The sequence below is a fragment of the Arachis hypogaea genome, chromosome 7 (assembly GCF_003086295.3).
Source record: "Arachis hypogaea cultivar Tifrunner chromosome 7, arahy.Tifrunner.gnm2.J5K5, whole genome shotgun sequence".
NCBI lineage: Eukaryota > Viridiplantae > Streptophyta > Magnoliopsida > Fabales > Fabaceae > Arachis > Arachis hypogaea.
In genome coordinates, this window is record NC_092042.1 from 22,397,447 (window position 1) to 22,416,507 (window position 19,061).

At 36.0% G+C, this 19,061-nt stretch overlaps 2 protein-coding genes, 1 long non-coding RNA gene and 1 other non-coding gene across 4 annotated transcripts; 1 reads left to right on the forward strand and 3 right to left on the reverse strand.

Annotated features, from left to right (window-relative positions):
* Positions 1-332: 332 nt before the first annotated feature.
* LOC112704212 (small nucleolar RNA R71) lies at positions 333-440 on the reverse strand. The gene has a single exon (XR_003154848.1). It is a non-coding gene; the product is annotated as a small nucleolar RNA R71 (small nucleolar RNA).
* Positions 441-9,240: 8,800 nt separating this feature from the next.
* Positions 9,241-12,952, reverse strand: LOC112702793 (uncharacterized). The gene is made up of 6 exons (XM_025753970.3): positions 12,461-12,952; positions 11,310-11,369; positions 11,160-11,226; positions 10,919-10,959; positions 9,804-9,863; positions 9,241-9,478 (listed from the first exon to the last, which is right to left on the reverse strand). The coding sequence occupies exons 1-6, from the start codon at positions 12,524-12,526 to the stop codon at positions 9,425-9,427; spliced, it is 348 nt and encodes a 115-aa protein (XP_025609755.1). The 5' UTR covers positions 12,527-12,952; the 3' UTR covers positions 9,241-9,424.
* Positions 12,953-14,132: 1,180 nt separating this feature from the next.
* LOC112701282 (probable ribosome biogenesis protein RLP24) lies at positions 14,133-14,827 on the forward strand. The gene is made up of 3 exons (XM_025752060.2): positions 14,133-14,273; positions 14,363-14,476; positions 14,594-14,827. The coding sequence occupies exons 1-3, from the start codon at positions 14,190-14,192 to the stop codon at positions 14,825-14,827; spliced, it is 432 nt and encodes a 143-aa protein (XP_025607845.1). The 5' UTR covers positions 14,133-14,189.
* A 1,370-nt stretch (positions 14,828-16,197) lies between these two features.
* On the reverse strand, positions 16,198-18,594 carry LOC140174476 (uncharacterized). The gene is made up of 3 exons (XR_011863822.1): positions 18,427-18,594; positions 18,281-18,335; positions 16,198-16,588 (listed from the first exon to the last, which is right to left on the reverse strand). It is a non-coding gene; the product is annotated as an uncharacterized lncRNA (long non-coding RNA).
* Positions 18,595-19,061: the final 467 nt, after the last annotated feature.

Sequence of the window (19,061 nt, forward strand, 5' to 3'; positions counted from 1 at the left end):
ACTTCTATGGGAGAAGCATCTCTATCCCTGCCATTGGAGCAAACAACTTTGAGCTTAAGCCTCAATTAGTTTCTCTAATGCAACAGAATTGCAAGTTCCATGGACTTCCATTGGAAGATCCTCATCAGTTTTTAGCTGAATTCTTGCAAATCTGTGACACTGTCAAGACTAATGGGGTTGACCCTGAGGTCTACAGACTTATGTTATTCCCTTTTGCTATAAGAGACAGAGCTAGAACATGGTTGGACTCACAACCTAAAGAAAGCCTGGACTCTTGGGAAAAGCTAGTCAATGCCTTCTTGGCAAAGTTCTTTCCACCTCAAAAATTGAGTAAGCTTAGAGTGGAAGTCCAAACCTTCAGACAGAAGGAAGGAGAATCCCTCTATGAAGTTTGGGAAAGATACAAACAATTAATCAGAAAGTGTCCTTCTGATATGCTTTCTGAATGGAGCATCATAGGTATTTTCTATGATGGTCTCTCTGAACTGTCCAAGATGTCTTTGGATAGCTCTACTGGAGGATCTCTTCACTTGAAGAAGACGCCTACAGAAGCTCAAGAGCTGATTGAAATGGTTGCAAATAACCAATTCATGTACACTTCTGAAAGAAATCCTGTGAACAATGGGACTAGTCAGAAGAAAGGAGTTCTTGAGATTGACACTCTGAATGCCATATTGGCTCAGAACAAAATATTGACTCAACAAGTCAATATGATTTCTCAAAGTCTGTCTGGAATGCAAAATGCACCAAGCAGTACTAAAGAAGCTTCATCTGAGGAAGAAGCCTATGATCCTGAGAACCATTCAATGGAAGAGGTGAATTACATGGGAGAACCCTATGGAAACACCTATAATCCTTCATGGAGAAATCATCCAAATTTTTCATGGAAGGATCAACAGAGACCCCAACAAGGTTTCAACAATAATAATGGTGGAAGAAACAGGTTTAGCAATAGCAAGCCTTTTCCATCATCTTCTCAGCAACAGACAGAGAGTTCTAAGCAGAATACCTCTGACTTAGCAACCATGGTCTCTGATCTGATCAAAACCACTCAAAGTTTCATGACTGAAACAAGATCCTCCATTAGAAATTTGGAGGCACAAGTGGGTCAGCTGAGCAAGAAAATTACTGAACTCCCTCCTAGTACTCTTCCAAGCAATACAGAAGAAAATCCAAAAGGAGAGTGCAAAGCCATCAACATGGCCGAATTTGGAGAGGAGGAAGAGGCAGTGAACGCCACTGAGGAAGGCCTCACTGGGCGTCCACTGGCCTCCAATGAGTTCTCTAATGAGGAACCATGGGAATCTGAGGCTCAAACTGAGACCATAGAGATTCCATTGGACTTACTTCTGCCATTCATGAGCTCTGATGAGTATTCTTCCTCTGAAGAGGATGAGTATGTCACTGAAGAGCAAGTGGCTAAATACCTTGGAGCAATCATGAAGCTAAATGACAAGTTATTTGAAAATGAGACTTGGGAGGATGACCCCCCTTTGCTCACCAAAGAACTGGATGACTTGTCTAGGCAGAAATTACCTCAAAAGAGACAGGATCCCGGGAAGTTTTCAATACCTTGTACCATAGGCACCATGACCTTCAAGAAGGCCTTATGTGACTTAGGGTCAAGTGTAAACCTCATGCCTCCCTCTGTAATGGAGAAGTTAGGGATCTCTGAGGTACAAGCTGCAAAAATCTCACTAGAGATGGCAGACAACTCAAGAAAACAAGCCCATGGACTTGTAGAGGATGTTTTGGTTAAAGTTGAAGACCATTACATCCCTACTGATTTCATAGTCCTAGAGACTGGGAAGTGCATGGATGAATCCATCATCCTTGGCAGACCCTTCCTAGCCACAGCAAAGGCTGTGATTGATGTTGATAGAGGAGAGTTGATCATTCAAGTGAATGAAGAATCCTTGGTGTTTAAGGCCCAAGGATATCCCTCTGTCATCATGGAGAGGAAGCATGAAGAGCTTCTCTCAAAAACAGAACCCCCACATTCAAACTCTAAGTTTGGTGTTGGGAGGCCACAACCAAACTCTAAGTTTGGTGTTGAACCCCCACATTCAAACTCTAAGTTTGGTGTTGGGAGGTTCCAACATGGCTCTGAGCATTTCTGAGGCTCCATGAGAGTCCTCTGTCAAGCTAATGACATTAAAGAAGCGCTTGTTGGGAGGCAACCCAATGTTATATTTTATCTATTTTCTTTTGTTATTTTATCTTTTTTTTGTAGGTTGATGATCATGAGAAGTCACAAAATCAATGAAAAAAACAAAAACAGAATGAAAAATAGGAAGAAAAACAGCACACCCTGGAGGACACACCTACTGGCGTTTAAACGCCAGTGAGGTTAGCAGATGGGCGTTTAACGCCCAGTCTGGCACCATTCTGGGCGTTTAACGCCAGAAAGAGGCACCAGACTGGCGTTAAACGCCAGAAAAGGGCAAGAAGCTGGCGTTAAACGCCAGAAATGGGCACCAGCCCGGCGTTTAACACCAGAATTGGCACAAAACGAGATTTTGCTTGCCATTTGGTGCAGGGATGACTTTTCCTTGACACCTCAGGATCTGTGGACCCCACAGGATCCCCACCTACCCCACCACTCTCTCTCTTCTTCACCCATTCACCAATCACCTCAACACCTCTTCCCCAAAAACCCTTCACCTATCAAATCCCATCTTTCTCTTCACCACTCACATCCATCCTTCATAAAACCTCACCTACTTCACCATTCAAATTCAAACCACTTTCCCACCCAAACCCACCCTCACTTGACCGAACCCTACCCTTCCCCCACTCCTATATAAACCCTCCTTCACTCCTTCATTTTCACACAACATACACACCACTTCTCCCCTTCTTGGCCGAAAACAAAAGTCATTCCCTTTCCCCTCATTTCTTCTTCTTCTACTCTCTTCTTTCTTATTTTGCTCGAGGACGAGCAAACCTTTTAAGTTTGGTGTGGTAAAAGCATTGCTTTTTGTTTTTCCATAACCATTTATGGCATCCAAGGCCGGAGAAACCTCTAGAAAGAGGAAAGGGAAGGCAAAAGCTTCCACCTCCGAGTCATGGGAGATGGAGAGATTCATCTCAAGGGTGCATCAAGACCACTTCTATGAAGTTGTGGCCTTGAAGAAGGTGATCCCCGAGGTCCCTTTTTCACTCAAAAAGGGTGAATATCCGGAGATCCGACATGAGATCCGAAGAAGAGGTTGGGAAGTTCTTACCAACCCCATTCAACAAGTCAGAATCTTGATGGTTCAAGAGTTCTATGCCAATGCATGGATCACCAAGAACCATGATCAAAGTGTGAACCCGGATCCAAAGAATTATCTTACTATGGTTCGGGGGAAATACTTGGATTCCAGTCCGGAAAGTGTAAGGTTGGCATTCAACTTGCCCATGATGCAAGGAGATGAACATCCTTACACTAGAAGGGTCAACTTTGATCAAAGGTTGGACCAAGTCCTCACAATCATATGTGAAGAGGGCGCCCAATGGAAGAGAGATTCAAGAGGGAAGCCGGTTCAATTGAGAAGGCATGACCTCAAACCCGTGGCTAGAGGATGGTTGGAGTTTATCCAACGCTCAATCATTCCCACTAGCAACCGGTCCGAAGTTACCATAGACCGGGCTATCATGATTCATAGCATCATGATTGGAGAAGAAATAGAAGTTCATGAGGTTATAGCTCAAGAACTTTATAAGGTGGCGGACAAGTCCTCTACCTTGGCAAGGTTAGCCTTCCCTCATCTCATTTGTCACCTCTGTTATTCAGTTGGAGTTGACATAGAGGGAGACATTCCTATTGATGAGGACAAGCCCATCACTAAGAAGAGGATGGAGCACACAAGAGACCCCACTCATCATGAGATCCCTGAGATACCTCAAGGGATGCACTTTCCTCCACAAAACTATTGGGAGCAACTAAATACCTCCCTAGGAGAATTGAGTTCCAACATGGGACAACTAAGGGTGGAGCATCAAGAACACTCCATCATCCTCCATGAAATTAGAGAAGATCAAAGAATCATGAGAGAGGAGCAACAAAGACAAGGAAGAGACATTGAGGAGCTCAAGCACTCCATAGGATCTTCAAGAGGAAGAAAGAGCCGCCATCACTAAGGTGGATCCGTTCTTTGATTTCCTTGTTCTTTATTCTTCTGTTTTTCGAATTTTATGCTTATGTTTATCTATGTTTGTGTCTTGTGATCATTAGTGTCTATGCCTTAAAGTTATGAATGTCCTATGAATCCATCACCTCTCTTAAATAAAATATGTTCTTAATTGAAAAAGAAAAGAATTGCATGAATTTTGAATTTTATAACAGTTTAATTATTTTGATGTGGTGGCAATATTTTTGTCTTCTGAATGTATGCTTAAACAGTGCATATGTATCTTGAATTTGTGGTTCATGAATGTTGGCTCTTGAAAGAATGATGAAAAAGGAGACATGTTACTGAGGATCTGAAAAATCATAAAAATGATTCTTGAAGCAAGAAAAAAGCAATGAAAAAAAAATCGAAAAAAATAGAGAAAAGGGGAGAAAAAGAAAGAAAAAGAAATAAAGTTGTGATCCAAGGCAAAAAGAGTGTGCTTAAGAACCCTGGACACCTCTAATTGGGGACTCTAGCAAAGCTGAGTCACAATCTGAAAAGGTTCACCCAATTATGTGTCTGTGGCATGTATGTATCCGGTGGTAATACTGGAAGACAGAGTGCTTTGGGCCACGGCCAAGACTCAATAAGTAGCTATGTTCAAGAATCATCATACTTTACTAGGAGAATCAATAACACTATCTGGATTCTAAGTTCCTAAAGAAGCCAACCATTCTGAATTTCAAAGGATAGAGTGAGATGCCAAAACTGTTCAGAGGCAAAAAGCTAAAAGCCCCGCTCATCTAATTGATACTGATCTTCATAGATGTTTTTGGAATTCATTGCATATTCTCTTCTTTTTATCTTGTTTGATTTCCAGTTGCTTGAGGACAAGCAACAATTTAAGTTTGGTGTTGTGATGAGCGGATAATTTGTACGCTTTTTGGCATTGTTTTTAGTATGTTTTTAGTATGATCTAGTTAGTTTTTAGTATATTTTTATTAGTTTTTAGTTAAAATTCACTTTTCTGGACTTCACTATGAGATTGTGTGTTTTTCTGTGATTTCAGGTATTTTCTGGCTGAAATTGAGGGACCTGAGCAAAAATCTGATTCAGAGACTAAAAAGGACTGCAGATGCTGTTGGATTCTGACCTCCCTACACTCGAAGTGGATTTTCTGGAGCTACAGAAGCCCAATTGGCGCGCTCTCAACGGCGTTGGAAAGTAGACATCCTGAGCTTTTCAGCAATATATGATAGTCCATACTTTGCCCAAGATTTGATGGCCCAAACTGGCGTTCAAAGTCACCCTCAGAAATCCCAGCGTTAAACGCTGGAACTGGCACCAAAATGGGAGTTAAACGCCCAAACTGGCATAAAAGCTGGCGTTTAACTCCAAGAGAAGTCTCTGCACGAAAATGCTTCATTGCTCAGCCCAAGCACACACCAAGTGGGCCCGGAAGTGGATTTTTATGTCATTTACTCATTTCTGTAAACCTTAGGCTACTAGTTTTCTATAAGTAGGACCTTTTACTATTGTATTTTCATCTTGGTTCTTCTGGTTCCCTCGCTGGGGCCGAGGCCAATGATCACTCTTGTTCTTGTGTATTTTCAACGGTGGAGTTTCTACACACCATAGATTAAGGTGTGAAGCTCTGCTGTACCTCGAGTATTAATGCAATTACTATTGTTCTTCTATTCAATTCCGCTTGTTCTTGTTCTAAGATATCACTTGTTCTTCAACTTGATGAATGTGATGATCCGTGACACTCATCATCATTCTCACCTATGAACGTGTGACTGACAACCACCTCCGTTCTACCTTCGATTGGGTGAATATCTCTTGGATTCCTGATTGCACGATGCATGGTTGATCGCCTGACAACCGAGTGCTCGCCTGACAACCGAGCCAACCATTCCGTGAGATCAGAGTCTTCGTGGTATAGGCTAGAACTGATGGCGGCATTCAAGAGAATCCGGAAGGTCTAACCTTGTCTGTGGTATTCTGAGTAGGATTCAATGATTGAATGACTGTGACGTGCTTCAAACTCCTAGCAGGCGGGGCGTTAGTGACAGACGCAAAAGAATCGCTGGATTCTATTCCGGCCTGACCGAGAACCGACAGATAATTAGCCATGCTGTGACAGAGCATAGGAACATTTTCACTGAGAGGATGGGAGGTAGCCACTGACAACGGTGAAACCCTTGCATAAGCTTGCCATGGAAAGGAGTAAGAAGGATTGGATGAAGACAGTAGGAAAGCAGAGAGACGGAAGGGAAGGCATCTTCATGCGCTTATCTGAAGTTCCTACCAATGAATTACATAAGTACCTCTATCTTTATCTTTGTGTTTTATGCGTCTATCACTATATCCATTTGAGTTTGCCTGACTAAGATTTATAAGATGACCATAGCTTGCTTCATACTAACAATCTCCGTGGGATCGACCCTTACTCGCGTAAGGTTTATTACTTGGACGACCCAGTGCACTTGCTGGTTAGTTGTGCGAAGTTGTGTTAATACCATGGTATTGAACACCAAGTTTTTGGGGTTCATGACCGGGGATTATGAGAATTGTGAAAAGTATTGTTCACAATTTCGCGCACCAGAGACGTCACGGCGGTCTAGGTTCAATGGCAGCACTAGGGTGATGGCAGCCGGCAGCGAGCTTGTGGAGAAAAGGGGCTGGCTTCGATGGTCCTGTGGTTTGCACCGATGGTCCGCAACAGAGAAGCCAAAAAACAAAGAATAAGGAGGAAAGAAGAAAAAGAAAAAAGGAAAGGAGGAGGGCCGTAGGGGGAGGCTTTAGTTTTTTTTTTTAATACAAAACGACGTTGTTTTAATGTTTCGATGAATGAAAAGTGTTTTAGGAATTAGTATGAGTCTCGGAGTGCAAATTCAAAAATGAAATTGAGTAACTATTAATTTCAAGGACCATTTTGAGACTCAAGTGCAACTTCAGGAACCACCGTAAGATTTAACTCCAAAAAAGGTTTAGGTAATTTTGCTAAGGTGAAGTAGGAGAAATGCTAGAGGCGACGTGACCTTTCTAGCATGAATCGCCAGGATGCTGTGTGTTCCGGTTGAGAGTGATGTCAAAGAAGCTGAGTGAAGCTGGTGTGAAGTGTATTTTGTGAAACTCTGGTTTGGACGTGTACAGAAGCACAACGAAAGTGGCACATGAGTTTAATATATTTTGGTCGGCGATAGGTTGTCAGCTGCTCTGACATCAGTTTCTCTTTCCTCCACCGCTAGGACCAGACTCCATAACTTCCTCTAAAGTTCGAAAAACATTATTGTCATATTTGTGACCTTCATTAGCATTATTGATTGAGCTTGATGATGATGAATCTAGGAACTCACCCCATTGGCATTTCACCCGAATTATGCAACCTTAAATTATTATTAACTAAGTGGACGAGCCATCACATGCAGAATGCTAAGATTGAAAAAAGTCATAATAATTAGAATAAAAAAAAGGCAAAAGATTGGTATTTGTTGGCACCTATAAAATAATACGAGAACACGCATACATATAAAATATAAAGTATCTTTTAAATAAATCATAATGATATTTTGATATTTTATTGATATTAAAATATAAATTAATATTTTTAATTATTTTTAATGTCTTATTTTAATTATATAAAGTATTTAAAATATTTTTTTTTGTTTTAATAAATAATATTAAACTATTTTTAAATTTATTTTAAGAATATATGTTAAGAATAATATTGTACACGCTGACACGTGATGGTATTTAGGTGTGTCTAAGCGTGTTCAGAAAAGAATTTTTTATTTTTTATTAAGACAGAGTTAAACACAGCAGATATACATATTAGAGAGTGTCGTATTCGAAAAATGTCTGACAGACATGATAACTCAACAAAATATCCGTGTTTTATAGGTTGCCACCCATGATGACAATGGGTGTGGTTAAATTCTAGAAAACTGGTGTTTTTTTTTTTCTATTTATCTAATTGCTGTATGCTTGCTAATTCTATTTATAGTGATTTAAAAGCAGATTGGGTATGAGATAACAAGTTCAATTTTTAATGTGCATTCTAAATTATTTGCAAATGACCACCACAATAACATGTTTTTTGGTGAAAGAAAAGCAATTACATAAATAATTCTTTTCAAATCAGTTGCTCATATGATCCACCGTAATAAAAAACAAAGGATATCACTTATAATTGTTGGCCCAGGCAATAACAAGCCCAACACCTCCTTCCACAACATTATATTTGGGCCATACAAGAAACATATCTTGGCCCGCTACACTGAACGGCTGACACAAAGTTCAGCTCAACCTGTAAAAAAAAAAGTAGTTGAAGGCTTAGTTGAGTGGCATAACAAATGCCTCATTAACAACTACATTCAAGTTCAAATCCTATGAAAAAAACACTGTCCAAAAAAAAAAGCTCAGCTCAACAACAATAGCCAATAGCCACGTCTCCTCCATGTCTCCTTAAGAAGTTGCACTTTTTTTTTTAGGTAAATTAAGGTTCCTCCTTTTTGAATACTCGAGTAACCAGTTCACATCCACACAAGACTACATTTTTTCTATGGTGCACCTATGCTTCCACCCACTCGATCAGGTCCATTCACATTTTAATAATATCTCAACGGTACATAGGCGTGGCATTTCGGAATGCCAATAAAGTGACCTCCATACCTGAAATTTTTCCTATCATATTTAGGAGAGGTAACTATTCTAATAAAGATGTGAAAAAATTGTTAAAAAATATGATTTATTTGTTTAACCACATTTTAAATAAAAATAACACTTTTATAACATATAAAAATTAAATTCTATAATTTATCATTCAATATTTAAATAAAATATTTTACATGATAACAATCATAAAATTTTCATTAGAATAACCACCTTGAGAAGAATTTTAAGGGCACTACACTCCATAGACATTTTAATTTATTGTCATGTTAATCTTGTGAGAGTAACGTTATAACTCTATCACACAAACACACAACACACGCCAATTTTATGATTTTTGGAAGGAACAAAATGGAAAGTTGGAAACAAACCAAATGACGCTAGGAAATTAAATAACATGGTAAAAGAAAGAAAAGAGAGAATAGTGATAAATAAATAAAAATGCAAATGTAACCTTCAACTAGACTTGGAATAATTAAAAGATTAAAATAAATAAATAAATAAATAAATAAATAGTAAATAACTAATATAGATGTCACATGTAATTAAATATTCAAATACTTTGACAAAGTACAATAAAATTACAATGGATGATTGTTGAATCATAATTCAAGAGGAGTAAAGCATGTATCTAATTCTTCTTTTGAACTCTACGAAGAGTTTATGAAGCTTCTGCCAGCATCTGAATTCAACTCTTCATAGACCTAATAAAATGAACCATAAAAAATTAATAATAATAGAAACCAAAATAGAGAACATATTTTATTTTGTTTTATTTTCTCTGAAACTTCATTGGAGAGATTGAATTATTTTCTATCTATATTTGTTGCAAAACATGCATTATAATAATTTTCTAAAGTCACTATAGACATAATTCACAAAATTATTTTCTGAATCTATAAAAGAGAATTATACAGAGGAGCTTTATGAGAACAAAATTATTTGGTTTCTAACATGTTTCGCCAACTCCTACAAAGTAATATACATAAGAAATACAAGCTTAAATGAAACAACTAGTATTACACATACCAGTTTCTCGTGAACTTGTTGGAAAGCCTTGCAAAATCTCTCGGCCTCTTCTGGACCAACCTGTTTCGAACATTTGAACCGAAAAGATGAGTCTCAACTTGTTTAACAGTCATTGGAAAATGACATAAACAAGTTCTATGAAACACCACCATCCATATTATAGATGAGAGAGGGATTGTGAGGATAAGGAGAAGAAAAAGGGAGAGAGGGTAGCCGTGGCGACGCGGGACTTTCGATGGTGAACAGAGAAGTAGGAGGAGAAAAATGGCTTCGTGGTTTTGGTTCGGTCAAAAAGAAGAAGAATGATGGCAGTGGTGGTGCAGCTAAAACAGAGACTGGTGGTGAATGTTGGTGATGATGGTAGCTAAAAAATGGTTGAGAGGAGAAAGAGAGAATGTAAAGAATGGTGGTGGTGAATGTTGGTGATGATGGTAGCTAAAAATGGTTGAGAGGAGAAAGAGAGAATGTAAAGAATGGTGGTAGATGTTGGTGATGATTAGAGGCCGGGTTGGGATTATACTCCTCCTATTGAAAGAGACTTTCACGGAAGGGCCAGAATATCTGACGGAAGTAATGGATAGGGGTCGCGATGAGATTGATTTAGTGAAATTGTTAAGGGCCGGGGTGAGATTTCACTCTAAGAAAAGAGAAAGCTGAAAACTGAATATAGGTCACGTGTAGAAATGTTGATTAGAATGTTTCTCTACTACTACAACAACAAAAAAGCCTTATCACATTAGGTTAGAAACACGTTCTCTCCTCTCTGTACAAAATCAATAAAAATAAAGCCAACCAAAAAATGAAATTTTCAATTGAGGAAGGAAAACAAGTATACTAGCTCACGGTTGCTACGCAAGGCCTCAGCTTATCCAAAACAGCTCACTTAGAAGTTTGTATAACCAGCTTCAAACTTGAGAGTGTTTTTGTATGTATTGAAAAGTGAGGAGGGATTTAAATCACGGCTCAAAAGAAAGTCCTCAATAAAAATATTACATTATTCTTCCTTTTTTACAAATTACAATTTTGACAGGAATGCTAATTCTACTTTTTGTGTGTGGAGAGAGAATAGGCATGCATATAATTGGCTAATTGCAAACAGGTATATTTCTTATTACCTTCTTGGCAGCCTCTAACTTCAGCTTGCTCCAAAATGAATCTGTAGGTTTAAAGAATTCACATAAGAAGGACAAAAATTTCAAAAGCATAACACAGTAGATTGTTATAATTTACAAGTATTACAGAAACAATTCAATGAACTTTGATGCTCATTCTAGACAGTTAAAGTTGACCAAAATATTACAAAGATGATAGAGAGGTTAAATTTGTTCAATAACAAAGATTATATGTGATACTCACGTGGGTCATTTCCTCGGTTCTCGAAATTTATATCCCTTTCATCCCATGCATCTTGCCATTCCCTATGCTGCAGCGCCAAATAAGTTAGCAGCCATGCCATACATGTTCAAAAGAAGTCAACAATGCACACAGCAGCTCCAGCACTATTACCTCATCCTTTGCACATCCAGAAGCTTGTCCGGACAACCGCCTAGATGATGTTTGTTTGGCCTGAAATTTAACAGGTTTCAATTTGTTAGCTGAATACATTCTCAAATATAGAATGGGCTTAGTACGTTATATATTTAAGCTATAATATCGAAATTGGGTTCTAGGCCATCAAGTTCCTCGATATACTTTGGGAATCATGAAATAATATAATATGCTAACCATTCAAATATGTAAAAAGATTTTAAGGAAGATGAAAAAAAACAACCCAAGATACTGCCAAAGTGCCAATGTCTCACTCTCACATATAACATAACGGAATGGAGAAAACAATGGTGATTTTTCCAATAACATCATCTGATATAAATCAAAGTGAAATCAAATAACAGCATAACATTAACCGTTTTGCAATGCAACTGCCTGGACAAATCCTCCTAGCATCAGCTGGTTGATCTCCGTGATCCAGACGGATCAGAAAGGCGGATTTACTTCTAAAATAAGGTCAAGCAGAAAGTTGCCGGAAAGGGAACACCGAACACCATACGTGTGAATTCTCCACTCATCAACCTCAGATATATAAAGCCTCTAGTCTAGTGTCTAGTTGAACTTAAAAGTTCAAACTGGCTGCATTGTTATCTCATTAAATCTCTTTTGCATTAACTAATATTGAATTCCCCCTCTTTACCCCGGTAAATATGTCATGTTTCTTATAATAATCAAATCACTCAATTCATGTTTAGGGCCTTCTTAAGATCCCACCCTACACCCCACCTATTCTTTGTGGACAACCATGTTTTACCAAAACAGAGAACAAAAAATAAATAAATAAAAAATAAAAACCATAGCATCCGCCTCAAATTTACAAACTAGTCACACACTACGAATACTTCGAATTCCAAAACTCTCTTAAAACCTAAGTAAAAGGCAAAAGGGCATATCACTGCATTAGATAGAAGCAGCAAGCAAACAATCGAAAATCACGAAATGACTCACCGAAAAATCGAATCATTGAGCTAAAAGCGAAGTGAGATTGATTATGCAGCGCAACATGGATTAAAAAAAAAAATCAATGAGACGGAGATATTACAAAAGCATAAACCCTAAAAATTCATGTAAAAAAGAATCACAAGAGGGGAGAGAGAAAGAGAGAGTACACAGTAATCGCGAGAACGAACAACGGGGAAGAGTTGGAGAAGGCGTTGAAATTCAGCTTCGTCCATTGTTGAACACTATTGAGTGAGTCTGACGAAAATGTGAAACCTCAAGTCTGAAGGAGACAGAGACACACAATAAAAAGCTCAGTCAAAATATTATGACTAGCTCAAATTAATTAATTAAATTAGTAAAAGTTTATAACACATTGATTTAGGCTCATTTTTTGGATAAGAGAATGGTGTGTGTTATGCTAGGTCATGGAATTGAGGGGTGTTATACAGTGGTTGTGACGGCTCTTGTTTTTAAACTTAGAGGAAAGAGAAACCATGTCCAGTTTTTTTTGTTGTGAAAAATGGAAGCATAGGTAACGTTAAAATTTTTGGTAAGTGAAATCACACTGTTCGATTTTTTTGTATGAAATATTTTTTATTTATGAAATATAAATTGTATCGTTTGATTTGTGTTATTAAAAAAAATGAAATTGTAATCAGACTATCCAATTTAAAATGATTTATACTTTATAAGCAACGTCTACTATTAATATAGGAAGATGTTCACGTATATCGATTCTTTTTGAAATATGATATTCCAACAATGTTAACCATTTAGATATAATAATAAAAAAAATACAAGGTTCAGATTTGCCAAATAAAATACAGATAAACAAGCTTGAGTGGTGCATGTAAACATACGACCGTTTTTTCCTTTAACAAGTTTTATATGATTGAAGTTATCCGCTTGTCCTCGTAAACAAATTTTAAAAGCCATTTTTTCTAGCCGTCATATGTGATAGGTCTTGGCTGAGCTGCACTAACGTTATTTTTCTTCTTTTTTTTTTGAACGACTCTCACAACAATAATTATGTAATGTATATAAAAAAATTAGTTATTGTATATATAAATATTATTTAATTTTCATAAAAAATTTTATTATAGTACTATAAAATAGTTAATTATTTATTTATTATTTGATTATTTTATTATGTTAAATTTAATTATTTTAATAGTTAATTATTTATTTAAAAATATGTAAATTAAAATGTATAAACAAAGAAAAATTCTCGTGTAAAGGAAGAGGGGCAATGCTCCCTGCCTCCCTCTTAATTTTTTTTAACAAATTATGTATAAAGGTGTTTGCTATGGTACGATAATAAATTCATACGTATCGATATGTTTAAAATATGGACAAGTAGTAACAAGTCACGTGGAATTTATTTTCCACATCAGCATTTAATTTTTTTAAATATATATTATATCACCACTTTTACTAATATACCCTTTTAATTAAATAAAAATAACATTATATTTTTTATTTAATTTTATAAAAAATCTTAAACATCCTTACTTTATTTGATAGACAAAAATACCCTTTTAAATCAATCAAATTTTAGAATTCAATTAATCCTAATTTTATAGTTTCAATTAATTTAAACAAAAACATATTTAAAAAAACAAAAATCAATGGTTCTTCGTCTTCTCCAATTCCCTTAATTATTCATCCCCTCAGAAGCAAAGGAAAACTTATAAAAAAATAAAAAATCAATATGTTCTTCGTCTTCTTCTAATATCATTCGTGCCCCCTCCCCTCTGAAGCACACAAAAACGACAAAACTCTAACAATAATTGACTGCATTGATCTCGGTAGCTAGCCACTCACAAAATTTAAAGAACCTAAAGGAGAAAGAAGGCTAAACCACTCAACTGGGCAAACGCTGCGTCTTTCTCCTTTATGAAGTTCTTGGAAAAGTGTTGGTTTTGTTCCTCAACCGTATATCCTGGTCATAGAATCCAGTTCGTTCGTAATGATGCCAAGGTGCAAAGTCAAAGTTTCAATTCTATGAATTTCTTATACAATCAATTCACTAGAAAAACCATAAGTTAACTCCTCGTTTTGTTGCGCAGATTTTTCGATTTTGTAGGTCTAAATGCCATAAGAATTTTAAAATGAAGAGGAACCCTCGTAAGGTCAAATGGACCAAGGCATATCGAAGAGTGCATGGAAAGGATATGACTCAAGTCAATTATTACTATTTATTATCAAATTTTATCTTTGATTTATTTTTTTTATATATCTTGTAATTTTATTTATCGTGGTATGCTTAGGGTTTCAGAGTTATTGTGCTATAATTTCAGGATTCAACGTTTGAATTCGAGAGAAAGCGAAATAAACTGGAGAGATATGACATAAACCTTGCTGAGAATGTGTTTAAGGTCATTCCTAATATTGATAAAATCAGAGTCACCAGAGAGGAGAGACACCATAAGAATAGGTCCTTGCTTGAATCTTCTATTATGTATATAGTGTGGATTTGTGGAACCTTGGTTTCTATGGAAAATGTCTTAAATTTTTTTTACTCTAGTCAGTAACGAAAAAACTGAATCAAATGAAACTGTATTAAAGAGCTTCGTAAATGTCCTTAATGTGGTTGTTTGTTGTATGAATTTATAAGTTTTTATAATATTTCAAAAAGCAATTAAAATAATAAATAAAAATATTTATATTTTATTTTATAATAAAAGTAAATATGTCATCATTTTATGCGGTAACTATTTTTTATTGTCTTCTCTTCTTATCCAAACAATGTATAAATAAATAACCTTAATATAAAACTAAAATCCGTTTTTTTTTTTTACGATATCTCCTAATCCGAGAGGCCAAGAACTAATCCATCGCATGTAGTAGACGAAATTCAAACTCCTGTCACTTATTTAAATGGACTAATAAACTAATCACTAGACAACTCAACTTGGTTAACTAAATTCCGTTTCTAATAACTATAGATATGTACTCAAAAGTCAAAACTCATTTTTGTAGCCACTAAAGAATATCCTATAGGAAGCGGTCCTCATATGTCAATGTACGGAACAGAATATGATATTTCATTTATCTCTACTCATTGAGATATAATATAAATAATGTGAATGGTCAAGATCTTAGTAATTTGCCTTCAATGTACATGAAAACTAGGAGCTCACCGTAAGCTTCAGACCGGGTAAGTAGTTGGCAAGTATTTAAACTTATACATTATCTTTTCTATCCATATGCCCCGAAAGCTTGGCGAAGCCATTTTTCATATTCAGCCGATCTGAAAATTTGTTAGCTCTTGTTAGCTTTCTACATATGTCTTTCTTAAAAATAGACTTAACCATATATTTTTTTTTCAAATAATTGAAGAAAATAATTTTAATAAGATAAAAAAATATTAGAAAGTCATCAGAATTTATTTTTAGTTATCATTTAGTCATTAATTCAATTTCTTTAGTTTAATAATTTAATAATATATTTTATTCCATATTTTTAAATATTGATGACTAACTAATAACTAAAAATAATAAATTTTGATAATTTTTTAATATTTTTCAATAAAAAAATCATGTTAATTGAAGAAAAAGATCATTGTCAAATAAGCATGTAATAGGATGATTTTTTTATTAAAAATTAAAAAATATGCTATATTTCAGAAAACAAAATATAAGAATTGAATTATACAAAATACAGTTAAATTAAATTTTTTTAGGGAAAGAAAAATTAGGTGAGCCTATCGTTAAATTGAATGGGTATCGATGAATATGAAATTTGCATTTATTAATTTATTGTACATTATATGTAACATCCTACCACATTAAGCTTTACGCTTAAGTCGTAAAACAGAGGTGGTGTGGTATTACGACCTCTAAAATAAAATGAGTACATATAATAGCAGAAGAATTATAATATGCTAGGAGCCTTGAAGAATAGAGGAAATAAAAAAATTGCGAATATAAAAGCGCAACACTCGAGAAATGAGTTAACTTGCGTGCTACAAAAGCTACAGCTGTCAAGTGTAAAGTAACCCAAAACGGGAACAGAGAGTCAAAGATACAAAATAACGAGCTCCTAACTCAGCCTGCAAAGTCAAGACTGACCGGAGAATATACACACATATATACATATATATACATATCCAAAACCCAAATGTACAAAAACAAAATCCTGCCTCTCCAAACACTTCTAGGAGGATCAAAAAGAATACGTTATGTGGAGAGTAAGCTAAGTACATATATATACATCATAGCATAACAAAATAACCCAGTAACCACTCCGCTTCAAGAGTCCAGACGCCTAACGAGATGCCTCTCGACCTGCATCTGAAAAATAACAACATAGTATGGAATGAGAACCGGAGGTTCTCAGTATGATAAAGGTGCCACACACATAATATATAAGGTTCTGGGAATGCCAGAGGCAATCCTAGAACGTCGACACTTAGATTGTAGAGCTTAAAGTATTAAACAGAAGCCATAAAAGGTGGTTTGCTAAGGATATTTAAACCTAACTTAACTTAACTTTAAATCTAAATATCATTCTGCCATTCCTCCTTACCTCCAACTCCATCATGCATTTTCACAGACAACTAAACAGACAAAGGCAAGCACAAGAAGGTTACAAGTACTGCAGATAACAAATATACATTTAGCATGGCAAGTACATTTAGGCACACCCAGTTAATACACAAGCAAGTAATTCAAGTAATATGCATATGATGCATGCCTGTCCTATGGCTGATGAGGCTCATCTGTCGGTTATCCAGCCAACCCGAAAAAGTCTGAATTGTCCTTATATTGTCCCCCGACGTGCATCCCCAAGAGTCTATGCATAGCTTTTTCTCAAATAATTAATATTGCTCAATGGGGGTAACATTCCCGGGAATTTATATAGTGCCCGGTCACACTTACGTCGTAGGGTCAACAGAGTATCGAGTTTTCTACCTGGTACACGTGGTGGCAAGCCACGGCACTTTATCCAAGGAATCTCGTATCTCAGATCATTCAAATTCATAAGCCATATAAATAATTCAATTATAATTCATCAACATCCACATCATTCTCAATTGCATCTCATTCATCATCATACATTAAACATATTTAATCCTTATCCTTCATTATCACACCTCTCATTCCGTCCATCAATAATTCCAATTCAAAACATAATTCATTCTTTTCTAAGAATTAAACTTCAAACTTAAAAGATACTCTTTTTCTTAATAACTCTAAATCAAACCATATAACCTTTAAATCTAAATCTTTTTAGATAATCATATAAACAAAATCTCTAATTTTTATAAAATTTTGGCAACACCTCCTCTAAAACTCGGACTTTACCATCCTTTTCGGGTCCAAACCTGCTTTCTTTTTAATTCAACACACCCTTCCTCATTATTATAACAGTCACCACAATAAATCTACCTTAGATCAACAATTATACTCATACAATATTCAAATCCAACAACCAAAATTCAACTAAGGATCATAGTTCACTAATCCTAGGCTTCTAACACAAAATACCTCAAATCAATAATTCACCAAATTATTAGTTAATCAACAAGCACCAAACCAACCATGTTCATCAACAATAATATTCAACAATAATTCTCTCCAAATTAACATAACAACATTCACCATCCAAAATTAATAACTAATTATCCAATAAACTTCAACCAAATATATTCATCGACAAATTACTAAACATTAAACATACACCTGCATTCCAACCTATCCTATGGTCGTCTAGCCTAAGTTTTCACAGAACATTATATATTAAATGCAAGAAACCTAAACCATAACTTAGCCAATTCCCAAGTATTGTTCCAAGACAATTTTCTTAAAAGAACACAGCCCTCAAAACCTCAACTAATCTGCTTCTTCCAAGTTCCAGTATTCACAATTTCAAGCTTCAATTATTTATTCACAACCTAATACACATTTATAACACACATATATCCAATTTAATACTCAAAGCTCAAATTCAAAGAAAATAAAATAGAATTATCGTATCCTCACCTTACCCAAGCTTCACATAAGCAAGAGTGAACGTTTCCCTCAAGCTAATTGGATCCTAAAACATCAGAAATCAAAGAAATTCAACATTCCCACTTAAAATTTGAAAATTGGGAAAAATGAAGGCTGAGTATAAAATAATGAGTTACCTATGAAATTATTCTGGTAGAAATGTAGAGTTCGACGCGGTGAACGCGTGGCCACAAACGGTACCGCGATCGGAGCTCGGACGGAGGAGTTACGTCAGTTGGAATTTCACCGTAGGGTTACATGATTCCTTTCCCTCCTCTCCCCTGCAACTTCAACGTTGCTGAAATGGGGAAGATGAGGACGTGGGTCCTTTTTAAAGGCTGGCCCGATTGGGCCCACGGTCCGATTTGGGCCCGGTTTAATCGGTTCGGTCTGTTTGGTCTAATTTTGGACCGTTTTCTTTGAAATTGGTGTCAAAATTCTCGTTTCGATGAGCTCTATCCTAATTTGATATAATATTCACATTTCTAATCCTCCTTATTAAAAACTAATTTATTGACTAATTATCTACTAATTTAACCGGGGTTTACATTATATATGTATGATTTTGACCGTACGCTATTCACTCTGAATATCATCTCCATCATATTATACCTTTTCTAACTTGAGCATTGGAGTACCTTTATAAATGTCGACTGACACTATTTTTAGAAAAACCGACGTACATTTCATTCCGTCCAAGAAAAAGCAAGTTTAAGCACTGAGCAGGATGAACTATACCTTGGAGCCGGCTACTCACACAGAAACAAAAATA